Source organism: Alosa alosa, chromosome 4 (genome assembly GCF_017589495.1).
Source record: "Alosa alosa isolate M-15738 ecotype Scorff River chromosome 4, AALO_Geno_1.1, whole genome shotgun sequence".
Lineage (NCBI taxonomy): Eukaryota > Metazoa > Chordata > Actinopteri > Clupeiformes > Clupeidae > Alosa > Alosa alosa.
This window is the reverse complement of record NC_063192.1, coordinates 12,984,491-12,997,314: the sequence shown is the minus strand read 5'-3', so window position 1 is coordinate 12,997,314 and position 12,824 is coordinate 12,984,491. Positions and strand designations below refer to the sequence as shown.

Sequence of the window (12,824 nt, the reverse complement as noted above, 5' to 3'; positions counted from 1 at the left end):
ATGGTTAGATAAACTATCACTATTCAGCTTTTTATAGTTATATCATCACATCTCTTGTCCTGTTGCCTGACTATGTAACTTTGTGAGGGTACATGTTTTGTCTCCCATTCTTATCCATGTACCTCTGCTTGCATAACACCCCTATCTTTTCCACACTGTTCCTCTGAGACATGAATGGGGTGTGTGGCTCATGACTCTCAAAAGCTACTGTGTGCAAGGTGCCCCAAGAAGGTGCCCTAAGAAGCCTGGCGGCAACTTCAGAGACGTTGTACTGGTGCCAGAAGATTTCAAATGGGCCGCCCCACGGATCACTTTCTGTCCTGTGTGTCTTGGAGCGGCTTCAAAGATCCAAGGGGTCCTCTCGTTTGGCCTGTTCCTGCAGGGTGGGAGGGTCGAATGGTGCTGCTTTAGTCAGACCCCCAGGCTTAGAGAATGATCTCTGTGTTTGTGTTACAGGTGCTTAATTACTTACTTATGGATGTACTTATCAGGCTCTCTCTCTCTCTCTCTCTCTCTCTCTCTCTCTCTCTCTCTCTCTCTCTCTCTCTCTCTCTCTCTCTCTCTTTACTTTTTTCTTTCCTATATCCAACTGCCTACATATCTACCAACCTACATAGTACATACTTTCTTATGACTTACTACCTATGACTTACTTACTGTAATATCTAACCTCTAACTTCCTACTTATTTACCATCTATCTTTTCACTACCCGCTGGTCTTTTTGTGCTCATAATTAAGTCCACCTACCATGATAGTGAGCCTGTTATCCCTATCAGCTCTTATGCTCAGAGTGCTTCACATCAGCTTAACAGCTGCTCTTCTCTCTGGTCTGACTGTGCTCTCACAATCCTGTCGTGATTTAGAGTAGCTATGTGATTAGGCCAATTATCCCATGTGTTTTCTCTCAAGCAACTTAGTGTGTCGTGGAGGCCATGAAGTGTCACGAAAGCCTGAGTTCTATTGCTACTTTACACGCCCCAGGGAGTTGAACCCCTCGACCTCAGTAGTGCCCTACTGACTACACCCGATGAGATAAAAGTGTTTTCAGTCCTCAGTGTTGCTATTGATTGTAATTGAGGGTGTGGCGGTTTTTGTGGTGGTAGTAAGCAGTGGTTAAATGGAGGGCCTCTTTATTGTCAGACCAAGAGGTTGGTTAACATGGAGGCGATGGGCTACTTGGAATGAGTGGAACGCGGGGGGGCACAGAGTCGGGCGTGGCTGTGTCCCTGCAGAAAAGGGGTCATGAAAAGAACAGAGCAAGATGACACTACTAGTATTTTCGAGGGGTATGAAACCAGACGCAGTTTAATGGGAGGTGAACATTTTGATTTAACCACACGTGTCAGAACAGACCCTTTTTTCAAAACAGGACGCAAACTGGAGTTAATCTGTTGTGTAAAGGACTTATTTAGTGACTTTGTACAAAAAAATCAAATGTAAATTTAATTATATAGCAACATTAAGTTAAACTGCAAATCAAAGTATTAGAAACACATTAAACTGATGTAATAGCTCTGTATCAGTTTGGAGTAGAATCGGTGTAGAATCTGAATGATATGGAATGCATACATCATCCTGTCACCCACGTTTGCTGCTGAACAGGAAATACAGCTGGAGTTGTGTCCCGTGGACTCGTCAGGGAGCTCTCCGTGCCATTAGCGAAACTTTCCAGACTTTTGATTTCCACTGTGCTCAGCACCTTAAGTGTCCCAGACACACTGGGCTGAGAGTAGCCTCGGCCAAACCCCTTTGGCCTTTTAGCTGCTCTGCCACATTGTAAAAGCTGTGATTTGCACAGCCTTTTTTGTTTTTGTTGTTATACACACAGGAGTGGCCAACTGGAGGGGTCTGTTGAGGATCAGAGACTTTGGAGAGGGTGTGTGTGTGTGTGTGTGTGGGGGGGGGGGGGTGATGGTGGTGTTGAGGGGGGAGAATGAGACCAGCCATTTGGTTGTCAGTGTGTGTGGGGGTGCGGAGAAGATTCACGACCACAACTTCACAGCTGTTTCCAAGGTCAGTCGTGAACGAAGAGAGCTCCCAGTGCGTGTCAGCGTCGAGTCAAACTGCCAGAAGCGGTTTTCCCTCCATTTCTCCATCTTGTTCCTCTTTCACAGCAGGGCAGACGTGCACTCTTCACATGGCAAGGCTGGGTATCTTTCATAGAAAGAAAATCTTTGGCACTGGCCGCTCAGACACCCAGACATACTCGCTGGTAATGGGAGTGTGGTCCAGTCTCTTGTCATGGTTTTTAGAGTCACCACCCGTATCACCTGACCTATCTGTTACTCAGATTCACCACAGCCTTGATTTTTCAATAGTCTATTAATAGCCAGATGGTGGCTCGACTCCCCGTCTTCCTCAGCCTGGTTTGATGCAATAACATGGCCGTCCAAAACAAATTTTTATGAGCCTGTAGAGCTGCGTGTAGCAGTGAATTGATATTCAAGAAAGGTTATGATCGGTGTAGCAGTCTTGAAATACGTCATGTCTGAAAATCATTACCATAATAAATGCTACCGTTCTTATTCAGTCTGTTTTTGTTGATCAAATTCTGAAAAAGTTTTATACTAAGGAAATTCAGATTCTGAAAAAAATTCTGACCAGATATGTTGAATGCTCAGGAAAGCATACTGTTTAGTGGCAGGAAAGGGTTTGTTTTAAGTGAATTAAATAATTTGTGGAAAACCACAACTTCTCAGATCACTGGTATATTCATGCTGAGTCATTATAAAATAGGCCCACCATTTGTTTTTCACAGTAGACAGACACTACAGGCTGAAACACAGACTACTTTAAAACACAGAGTGCAGTGTAACTTGTCACAGATTAATTAACTGCTCAGAGAGGGTATCTTCTGTTCCTTTTCAGTCAAACAACCATTCATTCTTTCTGCCTCTATAATAGACACAAATGCCAAAGAGGCTTTGGAAGACAGCCCTCTGTAATTTAGTATTGTGTCTAGCGCCATCACCTGGTCTTGACCTTAAAGTGCATGTGACTCAACTCTGCTTTTCCTTTTATGTTTTGCAGGTCGCAATGAGTTGATAGCAAGATACATTAAACTGCGTACTGGAAAGACACGCACAAGGAAGCAGGTGAGTCTGACTACTGAGCATCGTGGAATTGCCAATTTAAGAAAAAGTATTATGCACATAAAGCTTAATTACTTTTAATTAAACCCATTTGTGTTTAGGCCTACCTCCCAAATAATCAGTCACAAGCAGTAGGGAAAGTTTATATGAAGAAATATGTGTTATTAGGTTAAGTAAACACAATTATCCTTAGAAATGAATATCACCTAATCATTATCACCTTTAGGCTATTGTCTCATATTACTATGTTGAGTCAACATGCATGTATGTTCTAGGCCTTACTATATCCATGTAGTACTGTATGAAACCAGCTATGTTGACACTGAGTTAACCTGCTATGAAGATGAGCATTTTTAAATGAACCACTATGTTCTCTCGGTTCAACATCTATCCCCCTGTGTCACGTACCTCAGGTGTCTAGTCACATTCAGGTGTTAGCGCGGAAGAAAGTACGGGAGTACCAAGCTGGCATAAAGGTAGGGTTGACCTGCCACCTAGTGGCAAGGGCTTGAAGGGGCCTCTCTTTCCTCCTTGGTCACTCCTCTTCCTGTTACTTTCTCTCTCTCCCTCTTCTCCTCTTTTCTTTCCTTTTCCTGCCCTGTCCTCCTCCACTCTTTCCTCTGCAGGTCTCTAGCCATTTGCAGGTTCTTGCGCGGAGAAAGTCACGCGAGATTCAGTCAAAGCTGAAGGTATGCGCTTGTCTGCAGGCTAATCGAAGGCTTCCAGTTGCTTGTGTCTGGGCTAACCGAGCTTGACTGCAGTAGGGTCTAACTGAAAAAAAAGAAGAAAAAAAAACGTTGAATGTGTTAACGCAACACCCATGCTTACATTTCATTGCTGAGATGGTTCATGTTAAGGCCAGTAAATGACTTTAAAGAGGATGCTGCATTGTTCAGCATAGACCAATGCAAAATCACATAGAGAGGTAATTAGGATCATACATGTTACTTACTGGCAAAGCTGTCTATGAATGCCTTTATTAAAACAGTCTAGAAAAAAAACGCTTTGAAAATGCTGCACTCTTGCATACTGTAGAGCTTTGGAGTGGGTTATGAAAACATTGACTTAACCTGTTGCTGCCTGAATCGCTTTGACATGCATGTAATGACCTTGTTATGTAACCCGTGTGTGCATGTGTGTGTGTGTGTGTGTGTGTGTGTGTGTGTGTGTGTGTGTGTACATACCTGAGAGTTCATTCCTGTGAGTCCTATCTGTGCTGCTGCCAGCTGGCTGGCTGTACTGTGCTGTGCCACACACTAACACTTACCTCCTAACTCCTCTGAACTCATTCGAGCCCTACACATCCTCCTGTACTTTTCCTGTAGACCCCCTACCCTCTGCCCTTGATTGTTTCATGATTCCAGATCATCATATCATCTCAGATTTGAACTACCTGTTTATTTCAACTGTTCACTGATACCCCTGTGGTCATTATTAAGTGTATTACTCAATATAATAACACTCACCAATTTATTTGTTGTGTTGTCTGAGCATTCATGTATGATATTGGAGATCAACCATAACCCAAAATAACACATTGTAAACACATTGCATTTCGCTAGTCTTTTTTCATTTCTGCTTACCAGCAATTCACTATTTCAGTGTTTCAGAATTAAAGAGAAGAATTACATTTTATTTGTGGTGGTAGGTTTGCAGAATTAACTTGAATGCAACAGTTTTTAACAAATTAGCGCAGCGTGGTTATGATGCTTACTAGATTTAAGCACAATTTAGTACAACATGGAAAATTATTGGGTGGTGGTCAATGTTGATATTGTGGTGGGCCGCCACAGATAAGTCAATGTATGGGAAACACTGTATTTACATGAGTTTAATATTCACATTTTAATTTCATAACACATGATTAAATAGCTTATGACAGTGTGGTCTTCAAACTATCCTTAGTAGTCAGCAAGCAGATGCGGTAAAATATCATATTTTATATCAGTTCCTCACTCTGCCCATGCGCGACTCCAAAGCAAATTTATGAGTGCGTATGTGAGTTGTCTGTTTAGTGGTCCTGGCAGACTTCAGCAATCTGCCAGTTTTGCGACACTGTCTATGTACCTGTCTATGTAGCTACGCTAGTTTACACTTTTAATTTATGTTAAAAATGATCAGCATGACCAGTGAAAGAGAATGTGGAATACAATTAGCTTACTAGCATCAAACTGTCAAGACGGGGTTAGTTAAAAGCGAAACCTCTAACAAAACAAAGGTTCCAAGACATGATGGAAATGGTTCATCGAGTATTGTGTTGTATGTTGTGGAAGGACTATTGTGGTCTTTTTTTGGGATATTTAGGGAGTTACGTGGTCAGGGAGTTTTTTTTTATTATTGGTTAAGTGGTCCTCGGTCTGAAAAAAATTGAGAAACACTGGCTTATGAACATTTTGAAAATTAAGTTGTTTTGATGATCTTCTATAACCATGTCAATTATATATGTTTGTATTTTGTCTGTACTAAAACCACCAGTATAAAGGTATCATAGAATTGTAGGCCTACTATAATTATATATAGTTATATCCCCCCTCTTGAGAGTTCTATTTGAATCTGATATTTTTTAATCTGAATGTCAACAAAGATACAATGAAGACCAGTTAAATAATGAGTAGTGCAGTGTTTTTCAACCACTGTGCCGGGGCACACTAGTGTGCCGTGAGAGATCATCAGGTGTGCCTCAGAAAATTACCCAAATGTCACTCACTGGTCCAGAAAAGCAACTGTTGCATCAAAGAATTATAACCACATGCTCTCATTGATTGTATGATTGCACTATTTGTTGTATGCAGGCATTGTACAACGGGGGCCCCATATCCAGTATTCACAAAATCATCACATATCCAGTTCATAACAACAATTAAATTAGATATAGTCCTACAAATGAAACAGAGGGTGCTTGTTTTATTGAGCAGGTCTTGCATAGAAGCCATAATAAGGCCATATCTGTGTATTATTTGAAGTTTTAGGCTATGGTATGTTTATTTTTTCTTCACACAGGATGTTAGTGTGCCGTGGGACATTTTAAGTGTCAAAAGTGTGCCATGGCATAAAAAAGGTTGAAAAACACTGGAGTAGTGCACAGTGCATCTTACATAGTCCTAGTTGTTTCATCTGATCTAAGGACATAAAGACTGATAGTCAAATGTATACAGCATTACGGCTGTACTGTCTATACTAGACAGCATTACATCCTGATGACTCATTCAGTAACTTCATTGACTTAAATTAGAACTGGATCACTGGACATAATAACATAGACAAGACATAGCCTACAAAGTGTGAAGTGTACTTTTTTTACTTCTGCACAAGTAAAAAGATTTACAAATATCTAAGCACCATCATCACAGTTATCATTATCCATTTATCATACACTTCACAGAATAGTAAAAACAAAAGCACACATTCCTATTACCCAGTTATCTATGACGTTATCACAATAATGTTTTTTTCTTTCCTTTAATTTAGGCCATGAACTTGGTAAGTGGTGTCGCTTTTGAATAGCTTTGCCTGTTTTGCAGCAGTATGACCTCGGCAAATATGAAATGGCTGTTCCTTCCTCTGTAGGATTAATGAGAGCTTTTGGCTTGGCTTCTGCTTGCCCTGTGCCCTAAATGCTCCTCATAAGGGACTCCTAACTGTGGGCTACCACACCTGAGAGGAAAAACTACAACCAGTTTGGTTACTTACCGGTATGAGCTGTTCCGAAGGGAACTGGAGGGTGCGGTGGTTTCAGAACTTGTCGAGTGAAACTCAGTGTTGTCTTTTTTTACATACAAAACACACTACTGACTAAGATGGAGATAAACTAGATGGAGGCCTTAAGGGCATGGGACCTGATTTGAGAGGTGGAATATTTGTTTAAGAGGCCTTAACAGACTGTGAGCACTGTCAACTTTGAAAAAAAAAAAACATAACAATGTTCCACTGATTCTCTTGATATGAAACCATCTCAGCATATGAAAGGAGTATTTGTAAAGATACTATCACATATTTATCTATCACATATCTGACATTGGTTTTGACAGAACACAAATAAGATGATAACTCTCCATGTTGGACACACAGAAGTACTCTAAATCTCTGGTGTTGGTTAAATCCTATTAAAGAACTTGAATGCTTTGGCTGTGACCTGTATTCTCATATCACTGTAAACTTTACCAGATATCCTGAAATGCTTCTACTTCTGCAGACACGCTCTATGCCTTTTATGTTCCTCTGTCTCACACCCTTACCATCTTTGGTATATTACATATTCACCTCTGTTTCTTAATAACCACACATTCCACCTCTTTGCATATTGTATTTGCTAGTTCTTTACTTGCATTTGACGCTTGACACAATTAACATGAGAAGCATGTTGTCTTCCACCATCTTTTTTATAATTACAAGATGTGTTAAGCTAAATACTGTATATTCAAGTATTTAAATGAATGGATGTATACATTTAAACTGTTTAAGAGTACATGAGTATACAATGAGCTCAGGGAAGCCTTGACCTTCTTTTTTTCCCTCTCGCCTTCCTCAGGACCAGGCTTCCAAAGACAAGGCCCTGCAAAGCATGGCCGCTCTGTCCTCGGCTCAGATCGTCTCAGCGAGTGTGATGAAGAGCCAGCTGGCCCACATGTCCCAGCCCCCTTATCCCCCACCTACCCGGGTAAGACGGTCAAATTCACCAGCTTTAGAAGTCCATCATCATAACATACGGTCTCGTGCTATTCTAATGGCCCATTTTAGTAAGTGGACATTCTGTTGACAGTGAGGACTGTAAGTGGTGTTTTTTGGTTGTGTGAAGTAAAGTAAGGGTAAGGATTAGGCTTTTAGGTTGCTCTAAATGACAGTTGCTGTGTTTATTGACCAGTCAGTAGTGATAGTTTGTGAAAATCATATCTTGTAATATTTGTCTGTGTTCTAATCTCCAGTTTTGGCCTGGCCCCATCCCAGGACAACCTGGACCTTCTCAGGAGTAAGTCTATTCACAATATTTTAATATTTTAATATTTTTAATGTAGCTTACCTCCCCAGTAGGTATATGAAATGTAAGCTAATGTTTTAATAGGCATCTGTAAAATGTTTTTCTCAACAGTCATCTTCTCTGTTGCAGCATCAAACCATTCGCACAAAGCCCGTATCCCAACCTACAACCCCCTGTGCCTACACCTATAACAAGTGAGCGCTTCTCTCTCTGCTCCTACAGTTTTAACTGTGGTTTCCTAGTCACACACAGGCACATTTTAATAGAACAAATGTTATTTATATGCACATTTCACTGTATTCCAATGGGACTGCTGTCATCAGTGTTGTTCTCTGTCACTATTAGGTTACGAGCCTCTACCCACTCCACTCCCTCCGGCAGCAACAGCAGTACCAGTGTGGCAGGACCGGACCATCGCCTCATCCAAACTGCGTATGCTTGAATACTCTGCCTTCATGGAGGTGCAGAGAGACCCTGACACAGTAAGCCATCACAATAATCATGACCATGATTAAACAGTCCTCTCTTTCCTTCTTTCAGCATTCAGAACTCAAACAAAAATGTTGGCTGCTGCATATTGATTAATTCATTGTGTTGGCAGTTGCCTTACCACATACTGTAGTTTTCATAGAGAAAATTATGAGCCTTGACTGTACAGAATACACAAGTTGAAAGGGTCCTGAGAAAATTTCAATGAAAAAGCTGCTTAACCATCCAGCCACGTCAGGATGTCAGGTATCCAGCTTACCAGTTCAAGTGTTCCTCTTCTCCCTCCACAGTACAGCAAACACCTTTTTGTCCACATTGGGCAGACAAACCCCTCTTACAGTGACCCCCTTCTGGAGGCAGTGGACATTCGGCAGATTTATGACAAGTTCCCTGAGAAGAAAGGAGGGCTGAAGGAGCTTTATGAGAAAGGACCACAAAACTCCTTCTTCCTTGTTAAGTTTTGGGTTAGTGCCAGTGTGAGCACCTCTCTGCTGCCCCCCTCAGGCATGGATGCACTCCTACACTCCAACTTGCAACATGATCCAGTTCTGTCCCTACGTAAAAACATGCTGCTGTGCCCCTAATAATGCATATCAAAATATAACTACAAAATATAACTACTGACATTTGGCTCCTTCAGGCCGATCTAAACAGCAGTGGAATCCAGGATGGTCCAGGCTCCTTCTACGGTGTCAGCAGTCAGTACAGCAGCTCAGAGAACATGACTATCACAGTCTCCACAAAGGTCTGCTCCTTTGGGAAACAAGTGGTGGAAAAAGTGGAGGTAAGAGCAAGACATTTCCTTCCATCTGTGCACAAATTGCACATGTTTTACATATTTTTTATCGGAAAAAACCCAAAACCTTTCTCTACAATCTGTGTGATACTGCGTTTTCATTGGCACGGTCCCATCAGACGGAGTATGCTCGTATGGAGGGTGGGAGGTATCTGTATCGGATCCACCGCTCACCCATGTGTGAGTACATGATCAACTTCATCCACAAGCTGAGGCACTTGCCTGAGAAGTACATGATGAACAGTGTGCTGGAGAACTTCACCATCTTACAGGTAATGTCCATGTTCTGTTACTTATTAGCCATGATATATATGTCAGAGTACCTAATATGTGTGCATGGAATGATATGACTTAGTTAATCAGACTTAATGTCTCACACACTCAGGTCTATATCAGTTGTATTTTGACACAAAAATGAAATACATTGAAATAAATGTAAATTAAAAAGAAATCAAATATAACAATCAGTATTTTTTGAAGTATAGTAATTATTTGAATTATAGTTAGATGTCTGAAGGCGAAGCTAGTGCAGGTGTAGCCTACTCTAGTCTAACAGAATGTATTTTCTGTTTTCTCTCTAGGTTGTGACAAATCGAGACACCCAGGAGACCCTCCTGTGCATAGCTTTTGTTTTTGAAGTGTCTACAAGTGAGCATGGGGCACAGTACCATGTCTACAGGCTTGTAAAGGACTAATGCTCCCCAAGCAATGGGCCACGGGCCTACCGGACTGGAATCTAGCTCCTCTCCTCATAAACTGCTTTCTGATCAGTTACAAAAACCAAACAAACACAGAACACAAAGGGATGCCAAGCTCCGACAACGCTGACATAGAGTGAAGCTGCCAAGAAAAAAAAAATTAAAGTGTGTATATTTTATAGAACAGTGGGTATTTTTCTATGAAAATCACTGCAGGTTTTGTAAAATAGGAACTTTATAAAATGGAAGACAAGCAAAAAGGCAAGCAATATGATGCACTATGTTGTGTAAGGGCAATTTTTTATAAACCTATTTAAGTGTTTGAAACTCGCGTAAAAGGTTGAATTGGTCTCATGCCTTAAATGGAGATATGTTTTTAGGGATGTTGCTTCTTACTTTTTTCATATGGAATGCAGAATTGAAATAGTGACGTGATTTTGTTTTTGTAAGAGGGTAATTTATGTCCTTTGTTATGATTTAGAGTCTGGGTAGTAGATGGACAAAAGGAAACTCTGACAGCACATTTCAATGAGTTGCTCTCACCTCAGACGTTCAGTCTGGAGTTTGAGAATAGGCAGTTGGCATGCTGATGTCATACGCTATCCATTTGGGCAATCACTGGTGTAAAGTGCGAAAGACTTGAGTTTCCTGCCAAAATGTTCCACTACCTCCTAACTTCAGACGGAGTGTACACTTTGAAGTGGTTCATAGACTTTTTTGGAGGAAAACCATGTTGACCTTGATTGTGTGATGGAAAGAAACACAATATGTGTGTTTCGAAGGTACGTGTTACAGTAAGATAAGATGCAGTGAGATTTTATTGGTGTGTTGTTGTTCGCATCAGTGCAAAAGAGCAGCAGGTTGTCACTAAGTGACAACATGTCAGTTACAGTACATAGGCTTATTGTCTTTTTTTTTTTTAAAGCTTAACGTCTTTAACCATTATTGTTTTAACTGCAAATGTGTCAGGTGACTATTTCTACCTCCTGGTGTTGTGTATTTACTATGCATGGCTGCAAAGGCCTTCTCATCATCATCATCATCAACAACAACATCAACACAGCTGTTTGTCTGCCAGGAGCCGTAATCGGAGCCTGAAGCCTCATGTTTTCCTATGAGGGTTATTGTATCAGCATTGATGTGGGCACTGTGAATTTCTAACCAGGGTTTGTGAAATACACAAAAGAAATTGGCAAGCCACTGTCCTTGGGAACATTCAGTACATTTGTCAAATTGGGTGTCAGTCGAGACATGATTATAAAAGTAGAATTGAACAAAGTACAATGAATAAAAGTACAATGAACAATTTATTTGAAAAGTTTCCAAATTGTGTTACAGGAATGAACAAGTATCATATGTTATGATACACACTTTTTTTTCTGCCAGTTCCTGAATTTGACACAGAAAAAAAGTATTATTGTTTTTTCTTTGTTTTTTGTTTGGATTATTTTTATTTCAGTATATTTTTTACAGTACCCTAAATGTGCAAAGGCACTGTACACAACATTGACCTGCTTAGCATAATGTACACTGCTGTGCAAATATTTTAGGTACTTGTAAATGTAGGGAAGCTTTGAAAATAATATCATTATTTTTTACTTATCAACTAATTTGATAGAGTGCAGTAGTAAGGTAAACAAAACAAACAAACAAAAATAAAATAAAATCGATATTTGGTGTGACCTTTTTAAACCAGCATCAGTTTACCTTGGTTGTATCAAGCATTTCGGAGAACTTGCCACAGTTTGTCAATGAATTATTGATTCTTCCTTGTCTCTTCATGCAATCCCAAGTTACACTGGTTTCTCATGTCTTTTCATTTTTGATTCTGCAATGATTTGCAACTTTTTATGCGAAATGTATGTCTCACTGGAATATATTTTAAAAATAATCAATGTTTGATAATTGACACAAATACAACACAAATTCTAAAAATGATAGAAAATAAGAGGTTCAAAAAGATGTGAAACTAAAAAGTGCCTAAACTTTTTGCACAGTAGGCCTACTGACACCAGTGTCGACTACCCAATGTGTGGCTCCCTGAGAAGCACTCAGGATTGTTCACAAGTGTGACTTGACATAAAATTTATTGTGCTTTACTGAGAGAAAAAAAAATAAAAGTTAGATGTCTCTAACCTATGTTTATTGTGGGCCACAAATGTATCAAGGTATGGCTATTTGTTTTCCATTTCTGTGGCGTTGTACTTCAGCCCAGAGCTGTAGAAAACACTCCTATGTTTGTCAGCTTTTAAAGGCCTTATTTCTCCAGAAAGTATCATGTCTATTTACCATGTAAGGTCAACCCTAGAATGACTAAAACAATTATATACTAAAACAGGAATAGCCTTGGATGGGCCTTCTTTGTACTATCATAAATTAATGACCACACTTTGTCAGTCTAACAATTTTGACACTCTGGATTTAAGCTATTACGTCAGTGTATTTTTCCTGTGTGATGTTGCATTCAACATGGTTTTGCTGTTGCCCATTTTGTATATTTTTTCATTTACCATTTAATTTTTGCCTTCATGCATTGGTGCTTTCAATACCATTGGTACTCTTTTGTTTATATTTTGAGGGTGGTAACATTAAACTGCGTTTTTGTTGATATACCAATAAAATTGCATGGCTCGATTGGGCCATTGTTTGCTGGCAACACTCAAAATCATGGGTCATTCTATCAAGACAGCTGAATACAGCACGGCTATTTAAAGCATATGTCATGACTACACTGTTTACGTTTACATATTGACCTGAATGTGAAAATGAAGAG

At 40.1% G+C, this 12,824-nt stretch overlaps 1 protein-coding gene across 8 annotated transcripts in view; it reads left to right on the top strand.

Moving 5' to 3' along the window:
- tead3a (TEA domain family member 3 a) overlaps nt 1-12,716 on the top strand; it is a 30,221-nt gene extending 17,505 nt beyond the window's left edge. For 2 of the 8 annotated variants that reach the window (XM_048240835.1, XM_048240833.1), the window contains exons 3-13: nt 3,032-3,096; nt 3,720-3,782; nt 6,562-6,573; nt 7,622-7,750; nt 8,016-8,059; nt 8,180-8,262; nt 8,414-8,550; nt 8,848-9,021; nt 9,198-9,341; nt 9,473-9,625; nt 9,935-12,716. In XM_048240835.1, the coding sequence (XP_048096792.1) occupies nt 3,032-3,096; nt 3,720-3,782; nt 6,562-6,573; nt 7,622-7,750; nt 8,016-8,059; nt 8,180-8,262; nt 8,414-8,550; nt 8,848-9,021; nt 9,198-9,341; nt 9,473-9,625; nt 9,935-10,048 (1,118 nt within the window). In that variant the 3' untranslated portion in view covers nt 10,049-12,716. Of the gene's footprint in view, nt 1-3,031; nt 3,097-3,506; nt 3,570-3,719; nt 3,783-6,561; nt 6,574-7,621; nt 7,751-8,015; nt 8,060-8,179; nt 8,263-8,413; nt 8,551-8,847; nt 9,022-9,197; nt 9,342-9,472; nt 9,626-9,934 lie in introns of all 8 variants that reach the window. The other 6 variants (XM_048240834.1, XM_048240839.1, XM_048240841.1 and 3 more) reach the window with 6 other exon arrangements.
- The last annotated feature ends 108 nt before the right edge of the window (nt 12,717-12,824 follow it).